Below are 16783 nucleotides of genomic sequence, written 5' to 3'. Positions count from 1 at the left end.
TCAGTTTCCCAGCCCTGCAGTATAAAGTTTGCTGCCTGCCCCCATCCCTGCAGCAGTCCCTGCACTCCTGGGGCAGCTCCTCCTCTTCCTCCTCCTCCTCCTCAGCAGACTGAGGTTCATCCAGTGACCTTTGGAGCCAGGCCCTAAGCAGGGACTTGGTTAAAGATCCAAAGAGACAGATAAGGAGAGAAGAAATCCTGCAGGAGAAAACCTGGGCCCTGAGTCCATCATTAAACAACTTCAGCCCCGAGAAGGCAGAGGTCAATGGCCAAAGAAGAGCTCAGACACGGGTCTGCGCTTCACCACCACCTCCCCCTCCTCATCCTCGGTCGCCTCTGAGAGGGAGGAATAGGAAGGGAAACCCCCCTGGTCTTGGGCTTCCTCCTGGGGCCCGTGGTGGCAGCCAGGAGCTTGTTTAAGGACGAGGGCTTCCTCAGGCCTTTGGTGAGGTCGTAGAAAGCCATGTCGTCGGAGATGACCCCCAGGAAGGTGCTGGTGGAGCTGAGGATGGAAGCCGCCAGCTTCGTGCTCTTCTTGATGGGCGCCGAGTGCTCCGTGCCCTGGGGGAGGTTGGGGTCTCCCAGCAGCCTCCTGACGGCCGAGGAGGTCCCTTCCTTCAGGTACTGGTGTGGCTTCTTCCCGCTGTAGTCCCTCAGGTCGGTCTTTGGCGTGGGTAGCTGTAGACCAGCATGTTGATGACCTTCTCCTGCCCGTGGATGGCAGCCAGGTGGAGCGCCGTGTACCCGCTGTGGGACCGGGCGTCCACGTTGACGCGGGTCCCCCCCTTCTCGGCGGCTCGGATGACATTGGTCACCATGTCGCAGTTGCCGTTCTTGGCGGCCCAGTGGAGGGCGGTGAAGCCCGAGATGAAGTCCCTGCGGGTGGCCAAGCTGGAGTCACCCAGGAGCAGCCCGTGGAGCTGCTGAGTCCACTGCCCCCCGGACGCCATCAGCAGCCACCGGTGCTCGGCCTCCTCCAGGGGCACCGCAGCCACCTCCTCGCTCGACCGATGACTCTTGGGCACCCGCCTCAGCCCGGGCGAGCGGGACCCGACCTCCTCCTCCAGCGACGGGGGGGACAAGGGGGACCCCGGCTCTTCCGGAGGCCCCGGGGCGATGGAGGCGGCGGCGGCTGTGGGGGGCGGCACGCAGCGCACCGGCAGCATGCAGGGCTTGGGCAGCGGCTCCCGACGGGACCCCCCGGCTCCGGCGGGCAGGGGAACCCCTCCACCACCGCCCTGGAAGAGGCCACGGAGCTCAGAGACGGCCCGCGGTGACGGCAGCGTCTCGGGGGGCGACGGTAGAGCCTCGGGGGGCGACGGCAGAGCTTCGGGGGGCCCTGGCGAGAGGTGGCCACCGGGAGCGCGTCGGTCGCCATCGCCGCCCGGTTCCAGCGCGTCCCCCGGCCGCGGGGCACTGCGCAGCTCCCGCCGTAAGACGACGAACTTCTCCCCGTCGCGCTCCTTCACCACGGCCACGGCGTTCACCGCATCCTTGAAGCGCTCCCGCCGCTCGGCCCGAGCCGCCGCGTCCCCGCCGCCCTCCAGCACCGCCCGGAAGGTGCTCAGCAGCTCCGCGTTCCGCGCCCGCCCGCCGCGCTCCCGCAGGAAACCCAGCACGGCCGCAGGGCTGATGTCGAGCTCCGCCATCCCACAGGTGGAGGAGGAGGAGGAGGCGGTGATGGAGCTGTCGGTGGAGCTATGGAAGCTCTGTCGGCGCAGGGAGCCCCGAGCCCGAGCGGTTCCGCCGCGATCCGCACCTGCGAGCGCGTCCCCGCCCGCCGCTCCCGCGCCTGAGGTGATCGGGGCCGCTCCGCCCCGCGACTCCTCCCCAGGAGGGTGCGGGAGCCGCACCGGCACCGCTGCCTTCTCCTCCTCCTCCTTTTCCTCCTCCTCCTCCTCCTCCTGCGGGGCGGTGCTGGGGGAGCCCCAGCCCCAATCCCAGCCCCAGCCGCAGGTCCGGCTCCGGTCACGGTCTCGGTCCCGGCTGCCCCAGACGGACCTTGGGTCCCATGAGGTGATGCGGGAGCCGCCTCCGGACCCACCCGCGTTTCCCGACCAGGAGATGCGGTCGGGAGCGTTCCGGGCTCTGAGGACTCCTCAGACATTTGTTCCTCTTTCTTCCTAAAAAAAAAATAATCTTTTTGTTGGGGTGTGTGTGTATCAGTAGCACGGAAGACGTGGAGGGGTCTCTGCCCAGTCCCCCTCAGGTGTCCCAGGAGCTGCCGCTCCGGGTCAGAGCCTCCAAATAAGTCAGAAAAGGGGTGGATGGGGTCAGACTTTTGAGACCCATTCAACCGTCCGTGAGCTGGATCTGTTGTGTTTGTGTCACTCAGCATCCCTTAAATACCCTGCAGGGATTTCAGAGCCGGGCAGGTGTGGTGGTGAAGGACACGGCTCGGCAGTGCTGGGCTAAGCGTTGGATTTGAGGATGTTAAAGGTCTTTTCCAACCCAAACGACCCCACGATTCGGTTCTCAAGGTGTCTTTTACCTGTAGTGCCTCTGCCACGTACACAGGTGTGTATCTGTACCTGTCTAAAGGATGGAATCCTCACAACGTGCCTGCATCTATTCAGGCACACCTGGAAAACAGAGAGCTCTTTATAGAGCTGGTGCTGCTGCCACACCAATTACTTCTGCTTAAGCACTCAACATTATTATTGTTCTCTGTTCTACAAGGGAACAAAAGAAAACAAAAAACCCCCAACAAATTAAGTCCCAGACAAATGCCTTTCCCCAGGCGAAGGAGTAGGACTGGAGACCTCCCAGAGGGAGGATGCTCAGCCTGCAAACCTGTTTTCTCCTCCACCGAGTGTTGCAACTGAGATCACAAAATCGATTCCTGAACGACTGAACAGTTTGTCTGGGAAAACAGCAAGAGAGGGAACACGGAGTGAACAGGCAGTGAGTCTGCAGGGAGATAAAAGTGAGTGGTTGTAGAGGAGTGGATATGGAAGGAGAAAATAGAATTGGGGTTGTTTTCACTGCCTTAGAACTTGAATAAAAGGGAGAAGGAGCCAAAGTCCCCGTGTGGAAGGGAAGAGGAGGAGCTCTCCCTGCTCCTGGGTGCTGACCTCCCCTCTGATGCTGGAGGAGCCTCTTCCCACAGATCTCTCCCAGACTCCCTTTGGCATTCTTTCCCCTTCTGTCTCTCTCTCCATCTTTGTGAAAAGCTCTGGAGAAAAAAAAAAAAAAAAAAAAAAAAAAAAAAAAGGAAAAAAAAGAAAGAAAAAAAAATCTATTTTATCTCTTGCTAACAAGCTGGCACTGCACCAGCTCCTAAAAAAAAAAAAAATAAAACCAACAAAAAAGCCCCATTTTGCTGCTCTAATGTTCTTTCCACAAGAACCTGTAATCTTCATGCTGCTTGTGGCTATTCAGTGTTCCTCCTCCTGGAGCTCCACACCTCTGAGTCCTGCTGGGGCAGCCACTTGTGCCCAATGTTCTCCTCTCCTACCACTGCTTTCTTCCCATCTCCTGCAGCACAGAGCTAATCATGAGCATGCACCCAGTCAGCAATTGCTGTTCCTTCCTTCCCACGTTGGTTTCTTTTCCTTCCATTGCAGGCATTAAAAAAAAAAAAAAAAAAAAAATCTCTCCCTGCTTTTTGCATTGCAAACTTCCAGCTGCACCCTAGGATTAAAACTGCAAATGGGTGAGAGGAGGAGGGGAATTAATTCAGGGAAATAGGCTCTTTTTTAAAAAAAAAAAACAAGTATTTTTGTGCCTTAGAAACGTTGAGGGAGATTCTGCTCCTTGAATTGGTTCAAGCACATCAGGGTTGCCAAGATCCCATCACCCAGGGGCTGCCAAGGTCCCACCCAGGGGTTTGCTCTGGGTTGGGGTCCCAAAGGAGGGGTCTTGCTGAGACTGTCACCCACTGCAGGTCCTGGCATCCTTTGTGGCTGCAGAGCAGGAGCTCCCATCCCCAGGAGGAGAGGAAAGAGGAGAGGGGGAAGGAGGAGAGAGAAGAGGAGAGGGGAAAGGAGGAGAGAAAGGAGGAGAGGGGAAAGGAGGAGAGGGGACATCTGCAATTGCTCCTTCCCAAGGACCAGGGGAGCAGATCCCAGGGAGCTCCTGTTAGTTTAACACCAGGCAGGAGGAATTAAGCTGTTTGAATGGATTTTGTTACTGTAGATACTGAAACCTCAGAGCACTGGGGGTGTTCTGCTTGCCAGTCGCCTGAAATTTCCATCTTCAAACCAGCCGAGTTTTGCCTCTTTTTCTGTGTCACCAAACACCTAGAAAAAAAAAGTAGTTTTTGTGGGGCTATTTAGGGAATTCTGTAGGCTGCCTCGTAGGAGATTTCAAGGCAACTGTCTTGATATTTCTCATTTATTGGCTGGGACCAAAGCAACGTACAGAATCCCATGGGTAAGTTAATTTACTACTACTATTTTTAAACACAAATACTGGAGTTTGCTGGCTCCACATCATAAACTGTGGGGCAAAGGAGAGCTCTCCTTCCCCTGAAGAAGTCTCAGGAACTTCCAAGCTATGGATGTTAACAGTGCAGCAAGGGGCAGAGCTCAAGGAAAGCATCAAGTCAGAGCCAAGAGGTTTCCAGAGCCACTTCAGAACTGCAGGAGGAGGCTTTCAGGTGCTGCTCCTTCCCTCCTGGTATCCCCCGAGCCACAGGGAAGGGAGAAATTCAAAGGGAATAAGGGGAACAGTGTCAGGCTGCTTGGCAGACAGCAGAAGCTTGGGTGCTGTTGGCTGCAGATGGGATTTGGGCCTCCAGGAAAACCCATTTGCCTCTGAAATGAAATAAATGAGATAAATATGAAATGAAATAAATGAACTGAAATGAAATAAATCAGGGCTCCCAGAATGAACAGGGTGACAAAGGCAACGATTTTCCCCCTTTCCTTGCTGATAGGTTCCTATGGAACAAAGAGCAGGCATTGTGGAGGAAAATAGCTCTTCCTTTGTTCCATGGAGAAATGCAGTAACTTTCCAGAGATAAACAATTGAGCAAAAGTCTGTGAAGGGGCAGGGAGTGGAAGGGGGGGAAGATTATTTGCAGCTAAAAGGCATTTTCACAGAAAGGACCAAAGGTTCAGCTGTAGCTCAAGGACCTGGTTGGGACTCTTTTAACCACTCAGATCCACTTTTCCTCGTGTCTCAGGGTTTGTATTTATTTAATTGATGAAATGCTATGCACAGATTATGCAAGGACCCATCCCAAACGTCCTCTGCATTTTCCTTCCTCCCCCCAGATTCCAGGCTCTCAAGAGGTTTCAGGGACACATTTGGGCCTCTCCAGATCTTCTTTATTCCCTGCTCCAGCTTTCTACCTGTGGAAAATCCACATCTCAGCCTCAGTTCACTGTGGATTGTGCAGGTACCAACATCCCACAATATTCAAATCATTGCAGGAGCTTCTCTGTGACTTCTGCTTTAATTTCTGAGCCACTGGGGGTGATCTGCATAACAACGGATGCCTTAGCAAGGGAAGGAACCCTGGAATCCATTTCTCTCCACCTGAAGCAGTTTCCCTGCCTCTGAAGCCCCTGGGATCAGCAGGGTGGCTCCTGGAATGGCTCTTTCTGAAATAACAAGGTGTTTAAAAATAACTTCCAGGTTTTCCAGGGGGCTGTGGCTGAGGGACAGAGGACTCCAGCTGCAGAAGGTCTCAGCATCACAGCTCAGTCTGGAGGCAGGTGAGAGCAGGGCCAACCCTTCATCCCTTCCAAGGTCTCAGAATTGCATTTATGCCACGATGAACCTTTGCACCAGACCTGGCAGAACCCAGCACCTTGCCTGGGAATCAGCTTTTGGCAGCCTCCTGTTGTTACATTCTGTGCTTTACAGGCAGGGAAAAGAGCTCTTAATGAGTGGAAATCAATTACTTCTCCCAAAGTGCCTGGAACAAAGCCATCTGTGTTGGGTTTTACATTGGCTTAAACCAGGACTCCAGAGCTTGCCTGTAAAAAAACCCCAAAACCAACAACAAACCCAAGACAACATCCCCCCTTCACCCCAAAAACATTTTTAACCCTTTTAATCTTTTTTTTTTTTTAATTTTTATTTTTTAAAGGCAGCCTGGAACGGGAGCTCTGCCTCTCCATCAGCTGCTCTCCTTGCAGCTGTGCACCAGATTTCAGCTTCCTCCTCTTTGCTGATGGGGAAAGGACTGGAGAGCTTTTGGGAATGGGCCAAGGGAAGGAGATGGCAAAGAGGGATTCCTGCTCTCTGCTGACATCTCCAACGAATGAAAGGTTCAGGAAGCTGCAGACAGAGGGCAACCTGGCTTTAGGTGCTGAAACTTTGCTGTTCTGGCAGCTCCAGGCAGCAGGAACACCGAGCTGGGCCTGAGGCTGGAAGGAGGGTTTGGGTGGTTGGTTGGTTGGTTGGTTTGGTGGGGTTTTTTTTGGTCGTTTTTTAGTCGTTTTTGGTGACCCAAGCAAATAACTCAACAGATGGTGTTCAGCAATGCCCTTTTCTGAGAAATGCAGCAATTTTGCCACCTGTCTGTAGTCGGAACTAATGGAGGGATAACAGAATTAATTCAGGACTTGGGAAGGGCAGGAGAACAGCTCTGCTGGGAGCAGGCTTCAAAAAGCTTGAAAAATTCCCCAGGAAAAATGCCTCAAATGAGCTTCATGCAAGGACACAACCTTCTTCCTCACCCCACACCCCTTGGACTCAGCAACCTTTGCCCCCTCCCTTTGGTTGCCAGCACTGAATTTATTTTATTTCTCAAATTTTTTTATTTTTCCAACAGATCCCAGTTCCCTGCAGGGGTGGAGGCTCCTTCCTGGAGTTCCTGCTGCTGGATCCAGAGGAGTTCTGGGAATCACCTGAGCTGTGACACCGGACCTTGCACATCTGCTGGAGCCCAGGTCCTTCATCCTTCATCCTTCATCCTTCATCCTTTATCCTTTATCCTTCATCCTTTATCCCTTATCCTTTATTTCCATCACCATGGGAGCCAGAACCCATTGTTAGGATCCCAGAGGACAGGTAAGGGAGGAGACAGGGAATTGTATCTCCTCTTCCCAGCTGAGGTCTCACTGGCTTCCAGCACTCCAGCCCTGTTTTAGGGCTCTCTGGGGACTCTGCTTTTTTTGTGGGAGCTGAATAAAAGGAACTGGGATGTTTGGAATCTTTCCTTTTCCTTATCTTGCCAGGGCCCGAGCACAGGAGCTCCCTGTTTCCTGGTTATTGGGAAGGGAATAACCAGGAGGAGGATTTGCAGGAGGATTTGCTCTTCTTGGGAAGGGCTCAGAGTGACCCCCAGGGTTCTTCCCCCAGCACTGGGAGAAATATTTCAATATTTGATCTCTCTGCCCAATCTCAGCTCTCCCCCTGGAAATCCAAGAGGGAGGATGAGGAGAAAAGCCCCGGGCACAGCAGCTGGGGGAAATCTGAGGAGAATAAAAGCATCAGGCAGGGCAGGGGGGGTCGGTCTGCTCTAGTGACCCAGGTGTCTGACAGCCCCAAGAGGTGGCTCTGCTGGCTTGGTCCTGGGAGCTGCACCAGAGGGCACCAGAAAGCAAGAGAAACTTTGCTCCCAGCTGACAGCAGCTTGTAAAGCAGGGATGGATTTGGGGGGAGAGAGGTGGGGTTACAGAAATGAGGGTGCTGGTGATGGGATTGGCTTGTGTGGGAACTTTATCATAAACTCGGGAGCATCAGAGCCGTGGCTGCAGCTTCGGGGTGGCTCTGTGTGTGACAGTGGCACCCCATCACCTCCCGAGGTGCTTGGGAGCTTCACGGGGTAAGGGAAATGTCCCCTTGTGTCCCCTTGTCCCTTAACCCATCACTTCCCAGGGTGCTGAATGTTTAGGAGTTTGTCAGGGTGGAGGGACGTGTCCCTTTGTCCCTTAACCCATCACCTCCCAGACTGCTGAACATTTGGGAGCTTTCTAGGGTTGAGGGACGTGTCCCCTTGTCCTTTAACCCATCACTCCCCAGGCTGCTGAACATTTGGGAGCTTCTCAGGATGGGGAACGTGTCCCCTGTCCCTGTGCGCACCCCCGGGGTCCCGCTCAGGATGCTCCCCCCCCCTCAGCTGCTGACAGTGCCACCGGGTGATGCCCTCACCCCCAGCCCCCCATCTGGACCCTGTCACGGGTGTGTGTGTATATGGGGGGGGGGTTCGGGACCCCCGGGACCCTCCTTGGACCCCTACTGCTCTGCCTGTGCCCCGTCCCGTTCCTGCCGCCCCTGGGTGCCGGTGCCCCCGGTTCCCCCCCGGTTCCCCCCGCGGTGGGTCGGGCCGTCGGGCGGTGCCTGCGGAGGGGAGGGGAAGGATTTTCCAGGAAGTGGCCATATTGGATCCATTCAGCCGCATCCAGGGGCGGCGGGGAGAGCGGCTCCAGCCCCGGCCATGGCCGCCACCGACCTGGAGCGATTCTCGGTGAGCACCGGGGGTGGGGACGGGACGGGACGGGACCCGAGGTGAGGGCAACGCAGCCCCGGCTCCGCGTCCCGACGTTTGGCTCCTCGGGGAAAATAACTTGGGGGTTTCTGCCTTGGGAGGGGAAAAAAAAAAACCCAAACAAACCACCCAAAACCCAAGCGAACCCCCCAAACGCTGGGGTCGGAGCAAAAGGGGGTGCGGCGGGCGCTGCCCCCCCGGTCTGCGGGGAGGGGGCTCCGGGTGACGCCCGGGAGGGTCCTTGCGGGAAGGTCCTGCCCTGGGCTGGAAGGTTCCGAGGCCTGGGGGGGTTTGTTCTGAGGTTAAAACCGGTCAGGAAAAAAGGTTCGGGTTGTCTGTCCGTCGCGGTGCCGGTACCGTCCGAACGGGGGGATCCGGTACCGGGAGAAGAGGGGCGGGAAGAAAGGGGGGTGAGAGGTTCCGAAAGAAGAGTTTGTTTACATCCCGGCGGTAGCCAAAGGCTCCGAAAAAGTGAGGAAGTTTGCGGTGTGCGGGTGGAATTACTGCGGGGAGGGAGGATGAGGCATCCCTAAAGCAAACATGGAGCTCGCAGCTTGTGTAACTGGATCGGAACTCAAGCCGGCGGAAAGCTCCGTCCCTTCCAAACTGTTCTTTGTCTCGGGCTTGGATAATTATTTTTTTATTATTATTTTTTTATTTTTGGGTGGTGGTGATGTTGTTGTTGGGAGGCGGCTGCCGTGATGGAGCAGCCGGGTGCTGCGTCCTGCTGCCCTTCATGGTACCGCATGGAATAGCAGAGCTTTTCCCGGCTCAGGAATGCCTGGTGTGAGGCTGCTAAAAGGAACCTGGAAGAGCCGTGGTGGTTTGTCTGGATTTTAGGCATGCCTCTGGAGCACAAACAAGTCCCTGCTACTGTTTTCCCTCTCAGCTCCTTGCTGCCAAGAATCTGAAACCCTGCTTCGTGCCTTGGAATCCCATCCCAAAACTTTTCCCAGCTCAAGAATGAATCTGCAAGGCTGGAACTTGCTTAAAACTTGCAGACAGGGAAATGGATTGGGAAGGGAAATGGATTTAAGGAAGCAAATGCTTCCAGAGCCTGGGGAGGGGTGATGGAGGTGAAAAGCCTTAGTGGCAGGGAATGGGAACACCAGCTCTGCCTCTCTGCAGTTCCTTCTGCGTTTGTAGCAGGTATCTGTATTTCCAGCGTTGGTTTGGTGTGGCTGCTGCTGCCTGTGGAGGTTTTCAGGAGGTGCTACAGGAACCTAAAGCATTGCCCAACCCGGGAGAAAATGAAACCAAACCTTGACAGGTCAGGGTGTGGGTACTGGAATGCTTGGTGCAGTGACATCTGTCACTCTGTTGAAAAAATGGAATGTCACTCTGTCACTTCTATTAAAAAAAAAAAAAAAAAAAGAGCCAAGCACCTTCAGGAGCTTCTCTATTTTCCTTTTTTTTTATTATTTTCTTTTTTTTATTATTTTTTTATTATTATTATTTTCTTTTTTTTTATTTTTTTTTGTGCCACTTTATCTCACCGTGCCTCAGTTTCCTGAGCAGCATGAAGTCTGGCTGGGTGTGTAGCTCCTTACTGCCACGAAGAGGTGATGATAAATCAGTTTATTTTTACCATCTGTGCATATCTGCAGTGGGAAGTAGTGTTGAAAAAAAGGTTACAAACCTCTGAAGGAGGTTTTTGAGTGCACAATGGGTCCTGTTAGTCATGGGGAAGCTATTTCTGAGTGCCCAGCTGGCAGTGACACCCTGAGGGTTGGTGATGTCTTTTCAAACCTCCCCTTGTCCAGTCTCCAGCACAGTCAGGTTCCCACTGGAGTGGAAGGAAAGCTGGGAGAGTTTGGGTGGGTTGTGGAATTATTTAATTTGTCCTCAGAGCTCCTGTCCTGGTGCTGAGCTGGCCCCCGTGGTACCTGTGTGCTGGGAGAGTGAGTGAGGGTGTTGGGGTGATGGGGAGTGGGAAACAGGCTGAGCACCAGCACGAGGAAAAGCCAGGGAAGTGCTGAAGCTCTGGAGGAAGCTGGAAAAGCTGGAAGGGAAGTGATGGAGAGAGAAGGGGCTGAGGATGCGTGGGAGAATAAATGGGATGAGATCCGAGACTGTGAGACAGTTCTGCTGCTCAGAAGCTCTTGCAAACCCATCCCCCCAGCTCCATTCCTGTCTCAAAAGGCAAAATAACCCCAAGAAAACTTCCTAAATGCTTTTCCTGAACCCATTTTCTGACCTGGAGGTGCCAGGGCAGTTCCTGGGGTTCTGACCTCAGCAGCTTTGTTGCTCCCACGATGGGGCTGAGCTGGTGCTGAGATCTCACCTGTCTCTCAGTGATGGAGAGCTGGCCTGCTGGTAGCTTTGCTTTAAATTAACCCCTCCTTAGATCTTGCCAGAAAAAAACCCCAAAACAAACCCACCACGTTTTACAATGGGAATGGAAAAAAAAATAATTTTTTTTAAATCAAACTCTCAAGGAAAACACTCCTGTGGCTCTGTCCCAGTGGGAAGTGGGGTTTGTGTGGGTTCTGGCATTCCCCTTGCCCTGCTTTGGTGTCTTTTTGCCCAGTTCGTGGCACCATTTGGAAATTCTGGAGTTAAATTTCCTTGCCTGTTTTTGTCGTTCAGTTCTTTTTTACCTTTAGCTGGGAAAAAAAAAACCAAACCAAAAAACCCACAAAAAAAAACCCCAAACCCACCACTAAAAACCCTCAAAACCTCAAGTGATTCCCCCATGCAGGGTGGAACAGAAGTGACAGATTTTTCTCCAGGCTGGTAACATGCCCCAGGAAGCCAGCCCAGCAGGAGCAGCCCTTTCTTTCCCCCCCTGCCCTGGCCAGCTCTCTGCCCACAGCTTATGCTTTATTTCATTTTTTTCTTTTTTGGGAAGGAAGGATGGGAAAAACCACTCTGCCACTGGAGGAGTCCAATTGCCTCTCCAAGCCCTGCCACCCCTCCCCAGGAGGCTGTTCCTCTGCTCCTGCCTGCTCTGAACCACAGCCTGGCACAGTTTGGTTTTTTTTAATTTAATTGCAATATTGCTTTATTTGCAATAGAAACACTGCCCAGGAAAAGGTGGTTAAAAAAATACTAAAAATAATTTTTTTAATGTCTTTTCCTTGCTGTCAGGGAATGTGGCTGTCTCTCCCCCCTTGCAGCAGGGATGCAACGTGGTGTTCTGCGTGGGAGGGATGGGAGCTGGAGCCCTGGGTGCCCTCAGCCTGGGAGCTCCACTGATGCCTGCAGAAGAATAAATCCCTTTCAGGAGCTGTGGCAGGGCTCAGGGGTGGCAGCTGTGGCTCCAGCAGCACTGGAAGGGCCAAAAAGCTCCCTAAATATTATCTTCTCCAGCAGAATCCCTGTGCTGTCGCCAGCTGCAGCCCTGTCACCAACTGTCCCCACTGTCCTGTCCTCCCCAGGCATGGATGGGATGTTTGGCTCCCTGCAGCATCTCCCCTCTCCTTCCCCCTTCTCTCCCTTCTTCCCCTCTCCCTTCTCTCCTTCCTTCTTCCTTCTTCCCCCTCTATCTTCCCCCCTTCCTTCCCCCTCTATCTTCCCCCCTTCCTTCTCCTTCTCCTTCTCCTTCTCCTTCTCCTTCTCCTTCTCCTTCTCCTTCTCCTTCTCCTTCTCCTTCTCCTTCTCCTTCTCCCTCTCCCTCTCCTTCTCCCTCTTCTTCCTCTTCCTCCTTCTCCTTCTCTTCCTTCTCCTTCTCCTTCTCCTTCTCCTTCTCCTTCTCCTTCTCCTTCTCCTTCTCCTTCTTCTCCTTCTCCTTCTTCTCCTTCTCCTTCTTCTCCTTCTCCTTCTCCTTCTCCTCCTCCTTCTCCTTCTTCTCCTCCTCCTTCTTCTCCTTCTCCTTCTTCTCCTTCTCCTTCTCCTTCTCCTTCTCCTTCTCCTTCTCCTTCTCCTTCTCCTTCTCCTTCTCCTTCTCCTTCTCCTTCTCCTTCCTTCTCCTCCTTCTCCTCCTTCTCCTCCTTCTCCTCCTTCTCCTCCTTCTCCTCCTTCTCCTCCTTCTCCTCCTTCTCCTCCTTCTCCTCCTTCTCCTCCTTCTCCTCCTTCTCCTCCTTCTCCTCCTTCTCCTCCTTCTCCTTTTCCTTTTCCCCCCTTTTTTCCCCCTTTTCCCCCTTTTTCCCCTTCCCCTACCCCCTTTTCTCCCAGTTTGGGAAGGGGAGAGGTGACCCAGTGCTGGGTTGGCTTCTCCTGGGTTGTGCAATCCCAAGAGGAGGAATTTGGGAGGGAGGGAGGGAGGGAGAGGCTCAGGGTGTGGACACATGGGGCAACTGTCTAGGGGTGGAACTGGGAGGAACTGGGACTGTGCAGAACGTGTCCTGGGCACATCTCAAGCTGCCAACCTGAGAAGCTGCTCTGCTGGTTCTGGGGGAGCTGCAGCCCTTGGGAATGATGCAGATTTGGGTCTTGTGCTTCCTTTGCACTGGGTTCCTGTCTCCCAACAGCTCCAGCTGGGAAGGAAAAAAAAAATAAATCCCCAAAGTGCTGGTTCTCCTCAGTGCCTGCCGTGTGCTTCCCATCAGAGCCTCTCCAGGGGCTGACTTCTCACCTTGGGATGCAAATGGTGGAGCCAGACAGGGAATTGGCACCCCCCAAAGTGGGCTGAGAGTAGAGATTTTTCAGTGCAAAGCAGGGAGTGAGGAGCTCAGGTTTCTGAGCCAGAGCCCGGGGTGCTGCTGGGCCAGGGCTGGGGAGGTTCCACTTTGTTTGGATCTTCAGATTCCTTTGAGGAGCCAAAAAGTTTTGGGTCTCCCACAGAGCTGAAATTCCAGGGATGTCAGAGAGCTCTCCAGAGGTCCCCATGGAGCACCCTGGCTTGAGTGGCCTCAGAACCAGCTTCATGGGGTCAGACAGGGGTTTGGGGTGGAAGGAACCTTGAGCTCACCCAGGTCTGACGTAAGCCATGGGCAGGGACACCTCCCAGCAGCTTATTTCTCTTTTTTTTTTTTTTCCCAGTCTATTATTTACTTTCCAGGTAGAGATTTTCTTTTTTTTTTTTCCCCCTGTTGCCACCAGTCTCCAGATTAGAGGTGTTCTGTGCTAATGCCCTGTGAGGCTTTCTGGTGGGATGTCTTAATAGGATCGAGAGCAGGCAGCTTAGGAGCACTAGGACTGGCCCTGGGAGCTGAGTGCTGGGGGGGTAAAACCTCTTTTCCTGGGGTGTGTGTGACCAAGAGTTCTGCTGCAAGGTGAGACCAAAAAACCCTCTTTTGTCCATTGTCTAAAACGGGACTGAATAACCCTAAAATCCTTTGGGTTGGGAGGGACCCTCACGCAGCTCAGGATGCTCAGAGCCTCCTCAAGCATCTCCAGGGCAACCTGTGCTGTTTTGCCACCACCCTCATGGTACAGAACTTTTCCCTAGCATCCAGTGTTTCCTGCCATCAGGCAACAAATCCTGGAAATGTGTGGGAATAATGAGCTGTGTTGATGGGAAGTGATCCCTCCAATCATCCCAGTGACCGATGATGTCCAGCAGGGCTTGCTCAGTGCTCCAGATTTCCCCCCTTTAAGATTCCTTTTCAGCTGCCCCCAGCCCTTTTTAATGCCACTCCTGAGGGTTCAGGTGCCCCATTGCTCCCTTGGCTTTGTCACTTTGTCACCAATGTCCCCTGGTCCTGGTGGGAGGATGGTGGGGAAGGGACGAGGTCCTGCTCCTGGGGGCAACGGGGTGGAAGCCTTGGGGGAACTTGGGAAGGGGATTAATTTCTTGTCAGGCTTAATTGTGAAACTGGATTCAGGGAAAAGCCTCAGCATGCTCCAAGTCAAGGATTTTGAGAAGAAACCAAGCGAGGTGGCCTGAAAGGTTCCTGGGTGTCCCTGGTTCTGTTTGAACAGAAGGGAGGAAAAAGTTCTGCTTGTGTTTGGGGTTTGATTAGCTCATGGGGGTTGGAATTCTCAGGCTGAGGAGAAGCTGAACTTTCTCATCCCTGAAGGTCATTTTGGAGGAAATGTCTCTCATTTTTTGGTTGTTTTTTTTTCTTTTTTCTCCCTTTTAACCAGTTTTCCTCCTTCTCCAAAGTTGGGTTTGCAGAACCCTGGTGTGCTCCCTGCCTGGCAAATCCTGTTCTGCTGCTTTGTCACCTCCCATCCAGGACTTGTGACAGGGACCAAATGCATGCTTAAGCCTCTCTTCGTTAAGAAAGACCTCAATTAATTCATGAGGCTTGGGGAAGGTGATGGGGACATCACTAAGTAAGAGCTTGAGTGGAGGGAGCCTGTGGGAATTTGGCTTTTTGTTGGGGGAGAAAAAAGAAGAGAAGAATTGAAGCCAGAAAAGAAGTGATGTTACCTTCACAGGGGGGGGATGCATCATCTTGGAGGAGCTTTACTCTCTGCAAGTCACCCTCTGCCTCTTCATTTCATTCTGTAGATGAGTGACTCTTCATTTTTATTTTATTTTTTGATGTTTTGTGGCTCATTGAGGGTGTTTTGGGGGTTTTTTTGTGCTTTTTTAAAGGAGGAAAGGCTGCTGGAGCAGAGCAGTTGAGCTGTTTGCTGTTGCCCCCCTGGGCACACTGTGACACGTTGTGCACCAGGGGGATTTTGGTGTTGGTTTATTTTATTTTATTTTATTTTATTTTATTTTATTTTATTTACAATTTCTGCTGAGCATCCCTCTCTGCAGTGAGTGCCCCCAAGCTTTATGAACCCCTCTTAAAAATGGGTCCCAAAGCCATCAGGAAAGGTGTCACCTGGGCCACCAAGACCTCTGCTTAGCCCTAAAGGAGGGGAGCTCAGCTTTGGAGGTTTTTTTAATTTATTCCCTCATGAAGAGTGGTTTTCATTTTCCTTTGGCACTTTCTGCTTGGTGGCTCCAGATCTGATTTCTTCAGAGATGTTTTTGCCTGCCTGGAGTGCAGCTGGGAGCAGGGAGGGAGCTGAATAAAGGCTTGAGTGTCTGGGAAAATTCCTGGCATTCTTAGGAGAGTGGTTTAAAGGGGGGGGGCTGGGAATTGGGGCTTTTTTTTTGGTTTTTTTTCAGTGTGAGGTTCTTTTTCCTGGGGGAGGCTGCAGGGTGGGCTGGGAGCTGGGAGCTTGCTGGGGGAAATGGTGTTGGAAGAGGCCACTGGGGCTTTGTCCTCCCATTGCTGGGGGGGGAAAAGCAGTGTTGGGCATGGATGAGAAGTTCCCAGTTGGAATTCTTCAGGGTTTCCATATCAGGAAGGACACAGTTGGCATCACCATCAGCATCTGAGATGTGTCCAGAAAAGCTGAAGCTCAGTTTTTGAAAGACAAGTGGGAAAACCACCACAAACCCCACATCTAAAATTATCTCTGTAGGCTTTGGGTTTGGGTTGGTTGCTTTGGGGTTTTTTTTCTTCCCTTCCTTTCTTCTTCCTCCAGCCTGTCATTAAGTGCTCCTCAAGCTGGAATTCTGAGCTCATGCTGCAAACCTTCAGCTCTGGGTGCTTGCCCTTTGCCAAGCCCCTTGGGGTGGCATTTGGGTGCCACCATCTCCAGGGCAGCACCCAGGAGGTCACCTCCACTGCTCTGAGTCCTCTGGGCAGCCTCCATCCCAGGCTTTTCCCCTCTCCTGGACCATCCCTGGCTGCAAGAAGTGGGAAATCCCCCATTCTGGGGCATGGATTTCCAAGTGCTGGTGGAGTTGGTGGTATTTAAGGTCAAAGCTTGGGGTGTGATCCAGGATGTCTTCACTCAGTGATCCTGGAGGTCCTTTCCAACCAGGATGGTTTTGAGCATCAACCCAACCAATGGTTATTTTTGGGGGGTGGGATTTTTTGGACAGAAAGTGTTCACAAGTTGCTTGTGCACTGAGGAGGCTGCTGGGGCAGGGCCTGGGATTTACATTGCAATTCCCATCCTGCCAGGTTCTTAAAAAAAAAATAAATTAAAACCGTTGCAGTTTCAAAAAAAAAAAAGAAATATTGCAGTTTGAAAAGAGAAATATTGCCATTTGGAGAAGAATTATTGCCCTCTGAAAACAAACATCCCCATTTAGAAGGAGATATTGCCATTTAAGGTGGTGGTGCTTGGTTACACTTTTCTTTACCCTTCTCCTTTCACCTTCTGCATTCAGGAAAAGAAATCCAGGGGCTGTCTGGGGCAGGAAAAACCAGAACCTGTCACAGGAGGGTGGATTTGGGATCTCTGGTTTTGTTTCTCTGCCTTTGCTCTCTCCCTTCCCACAAAGGGCTGAGCATCATCTCAGCTGCTGCAGAAGTGGGTTTGTGGCCCTGGCTTTAGGGACAGGGATGGAAATGTCACTGCTGGGACGTGTCCCTTGGGTGCTGTGGCTGCAGGGATGTCCCCAGAGCATCCCTGGTCCCCAGCCCTGCAGCAGGTTGGGAGCTGAGTGTTTGGAGGGTTGGTTTTTTTTTGGAGAAAGCTTGGAGAGAAAAGCCCCATCTGGGCTGGCAGGGCCAGCTCTGGCTTTGTGCTGCTCCTCTGGTGGAGCTGTGACAGCAGA

The 16783-nt window shown here is 52.8% G+C and overlaps 2 protein-coding genes across 4 annotated transcripts in view; one reads left to right on the top strand and one right to left on the bottom strand.

Annotated features, from left to right (window-relative positions):
- Positions 1-62: 62 nt before the first annotated feature.
- On the bottom strand, positions 63-8288 carry SOWAHA (sosondowah ankyrin repeat domain family member A). The gene is given in 4 exon segments (XM_008495507.2): positions 63-368; positions 371-671; positions 674-1985; positions 8137-8288. Coding segments are annotated over 4 exon segments (1872 nt in total). The 3' UTR covers positions 63-261.
- The window catches only part of SEPTIN8 (septin 8), a 29323-nt gene continuing 20768 nt past the window's right edge, over positions 8229-16783 (top strand). For 2 of the 3 annotated variants that reach the window (XM_008495460.2, XM_008495461.2), the window contains exon 1: positions 8282-8364. In XM_008495460.2, coding sequence (XP_008493682.1) covers positions 8335-8364 — 30 coding nt within the window. In that variant the 5' untranslated portion in view covers positions 8282-8334. Of the gene's footprint in view, positions 8365-16783 lie in introns of all 3 variants that reach the window. The other variant, XM_030459033.1, reaches the window with a different exon arrangement.

Source organism: Calypte anna, chromosome 13, assembly GCF_003957555.1.
Source record: "Calypte anna isolate BGI_N300 chromosome 13, bCalAnn1_v1.p, whole genome shotgun sequence".
In the NCBI taxonomy this organism is placed as follows: domain Eukaryota; kingdom Metazoa; phylum Chordata; class Aves; order Apodiformes; family Trochilidae; genus Calypte; species Calypte anna.
The sequence above is the reverse complement of the archived record's forward strand: the minus strand, read 5'-3'. Positions and strand labels throughout refer to the sequence as shown.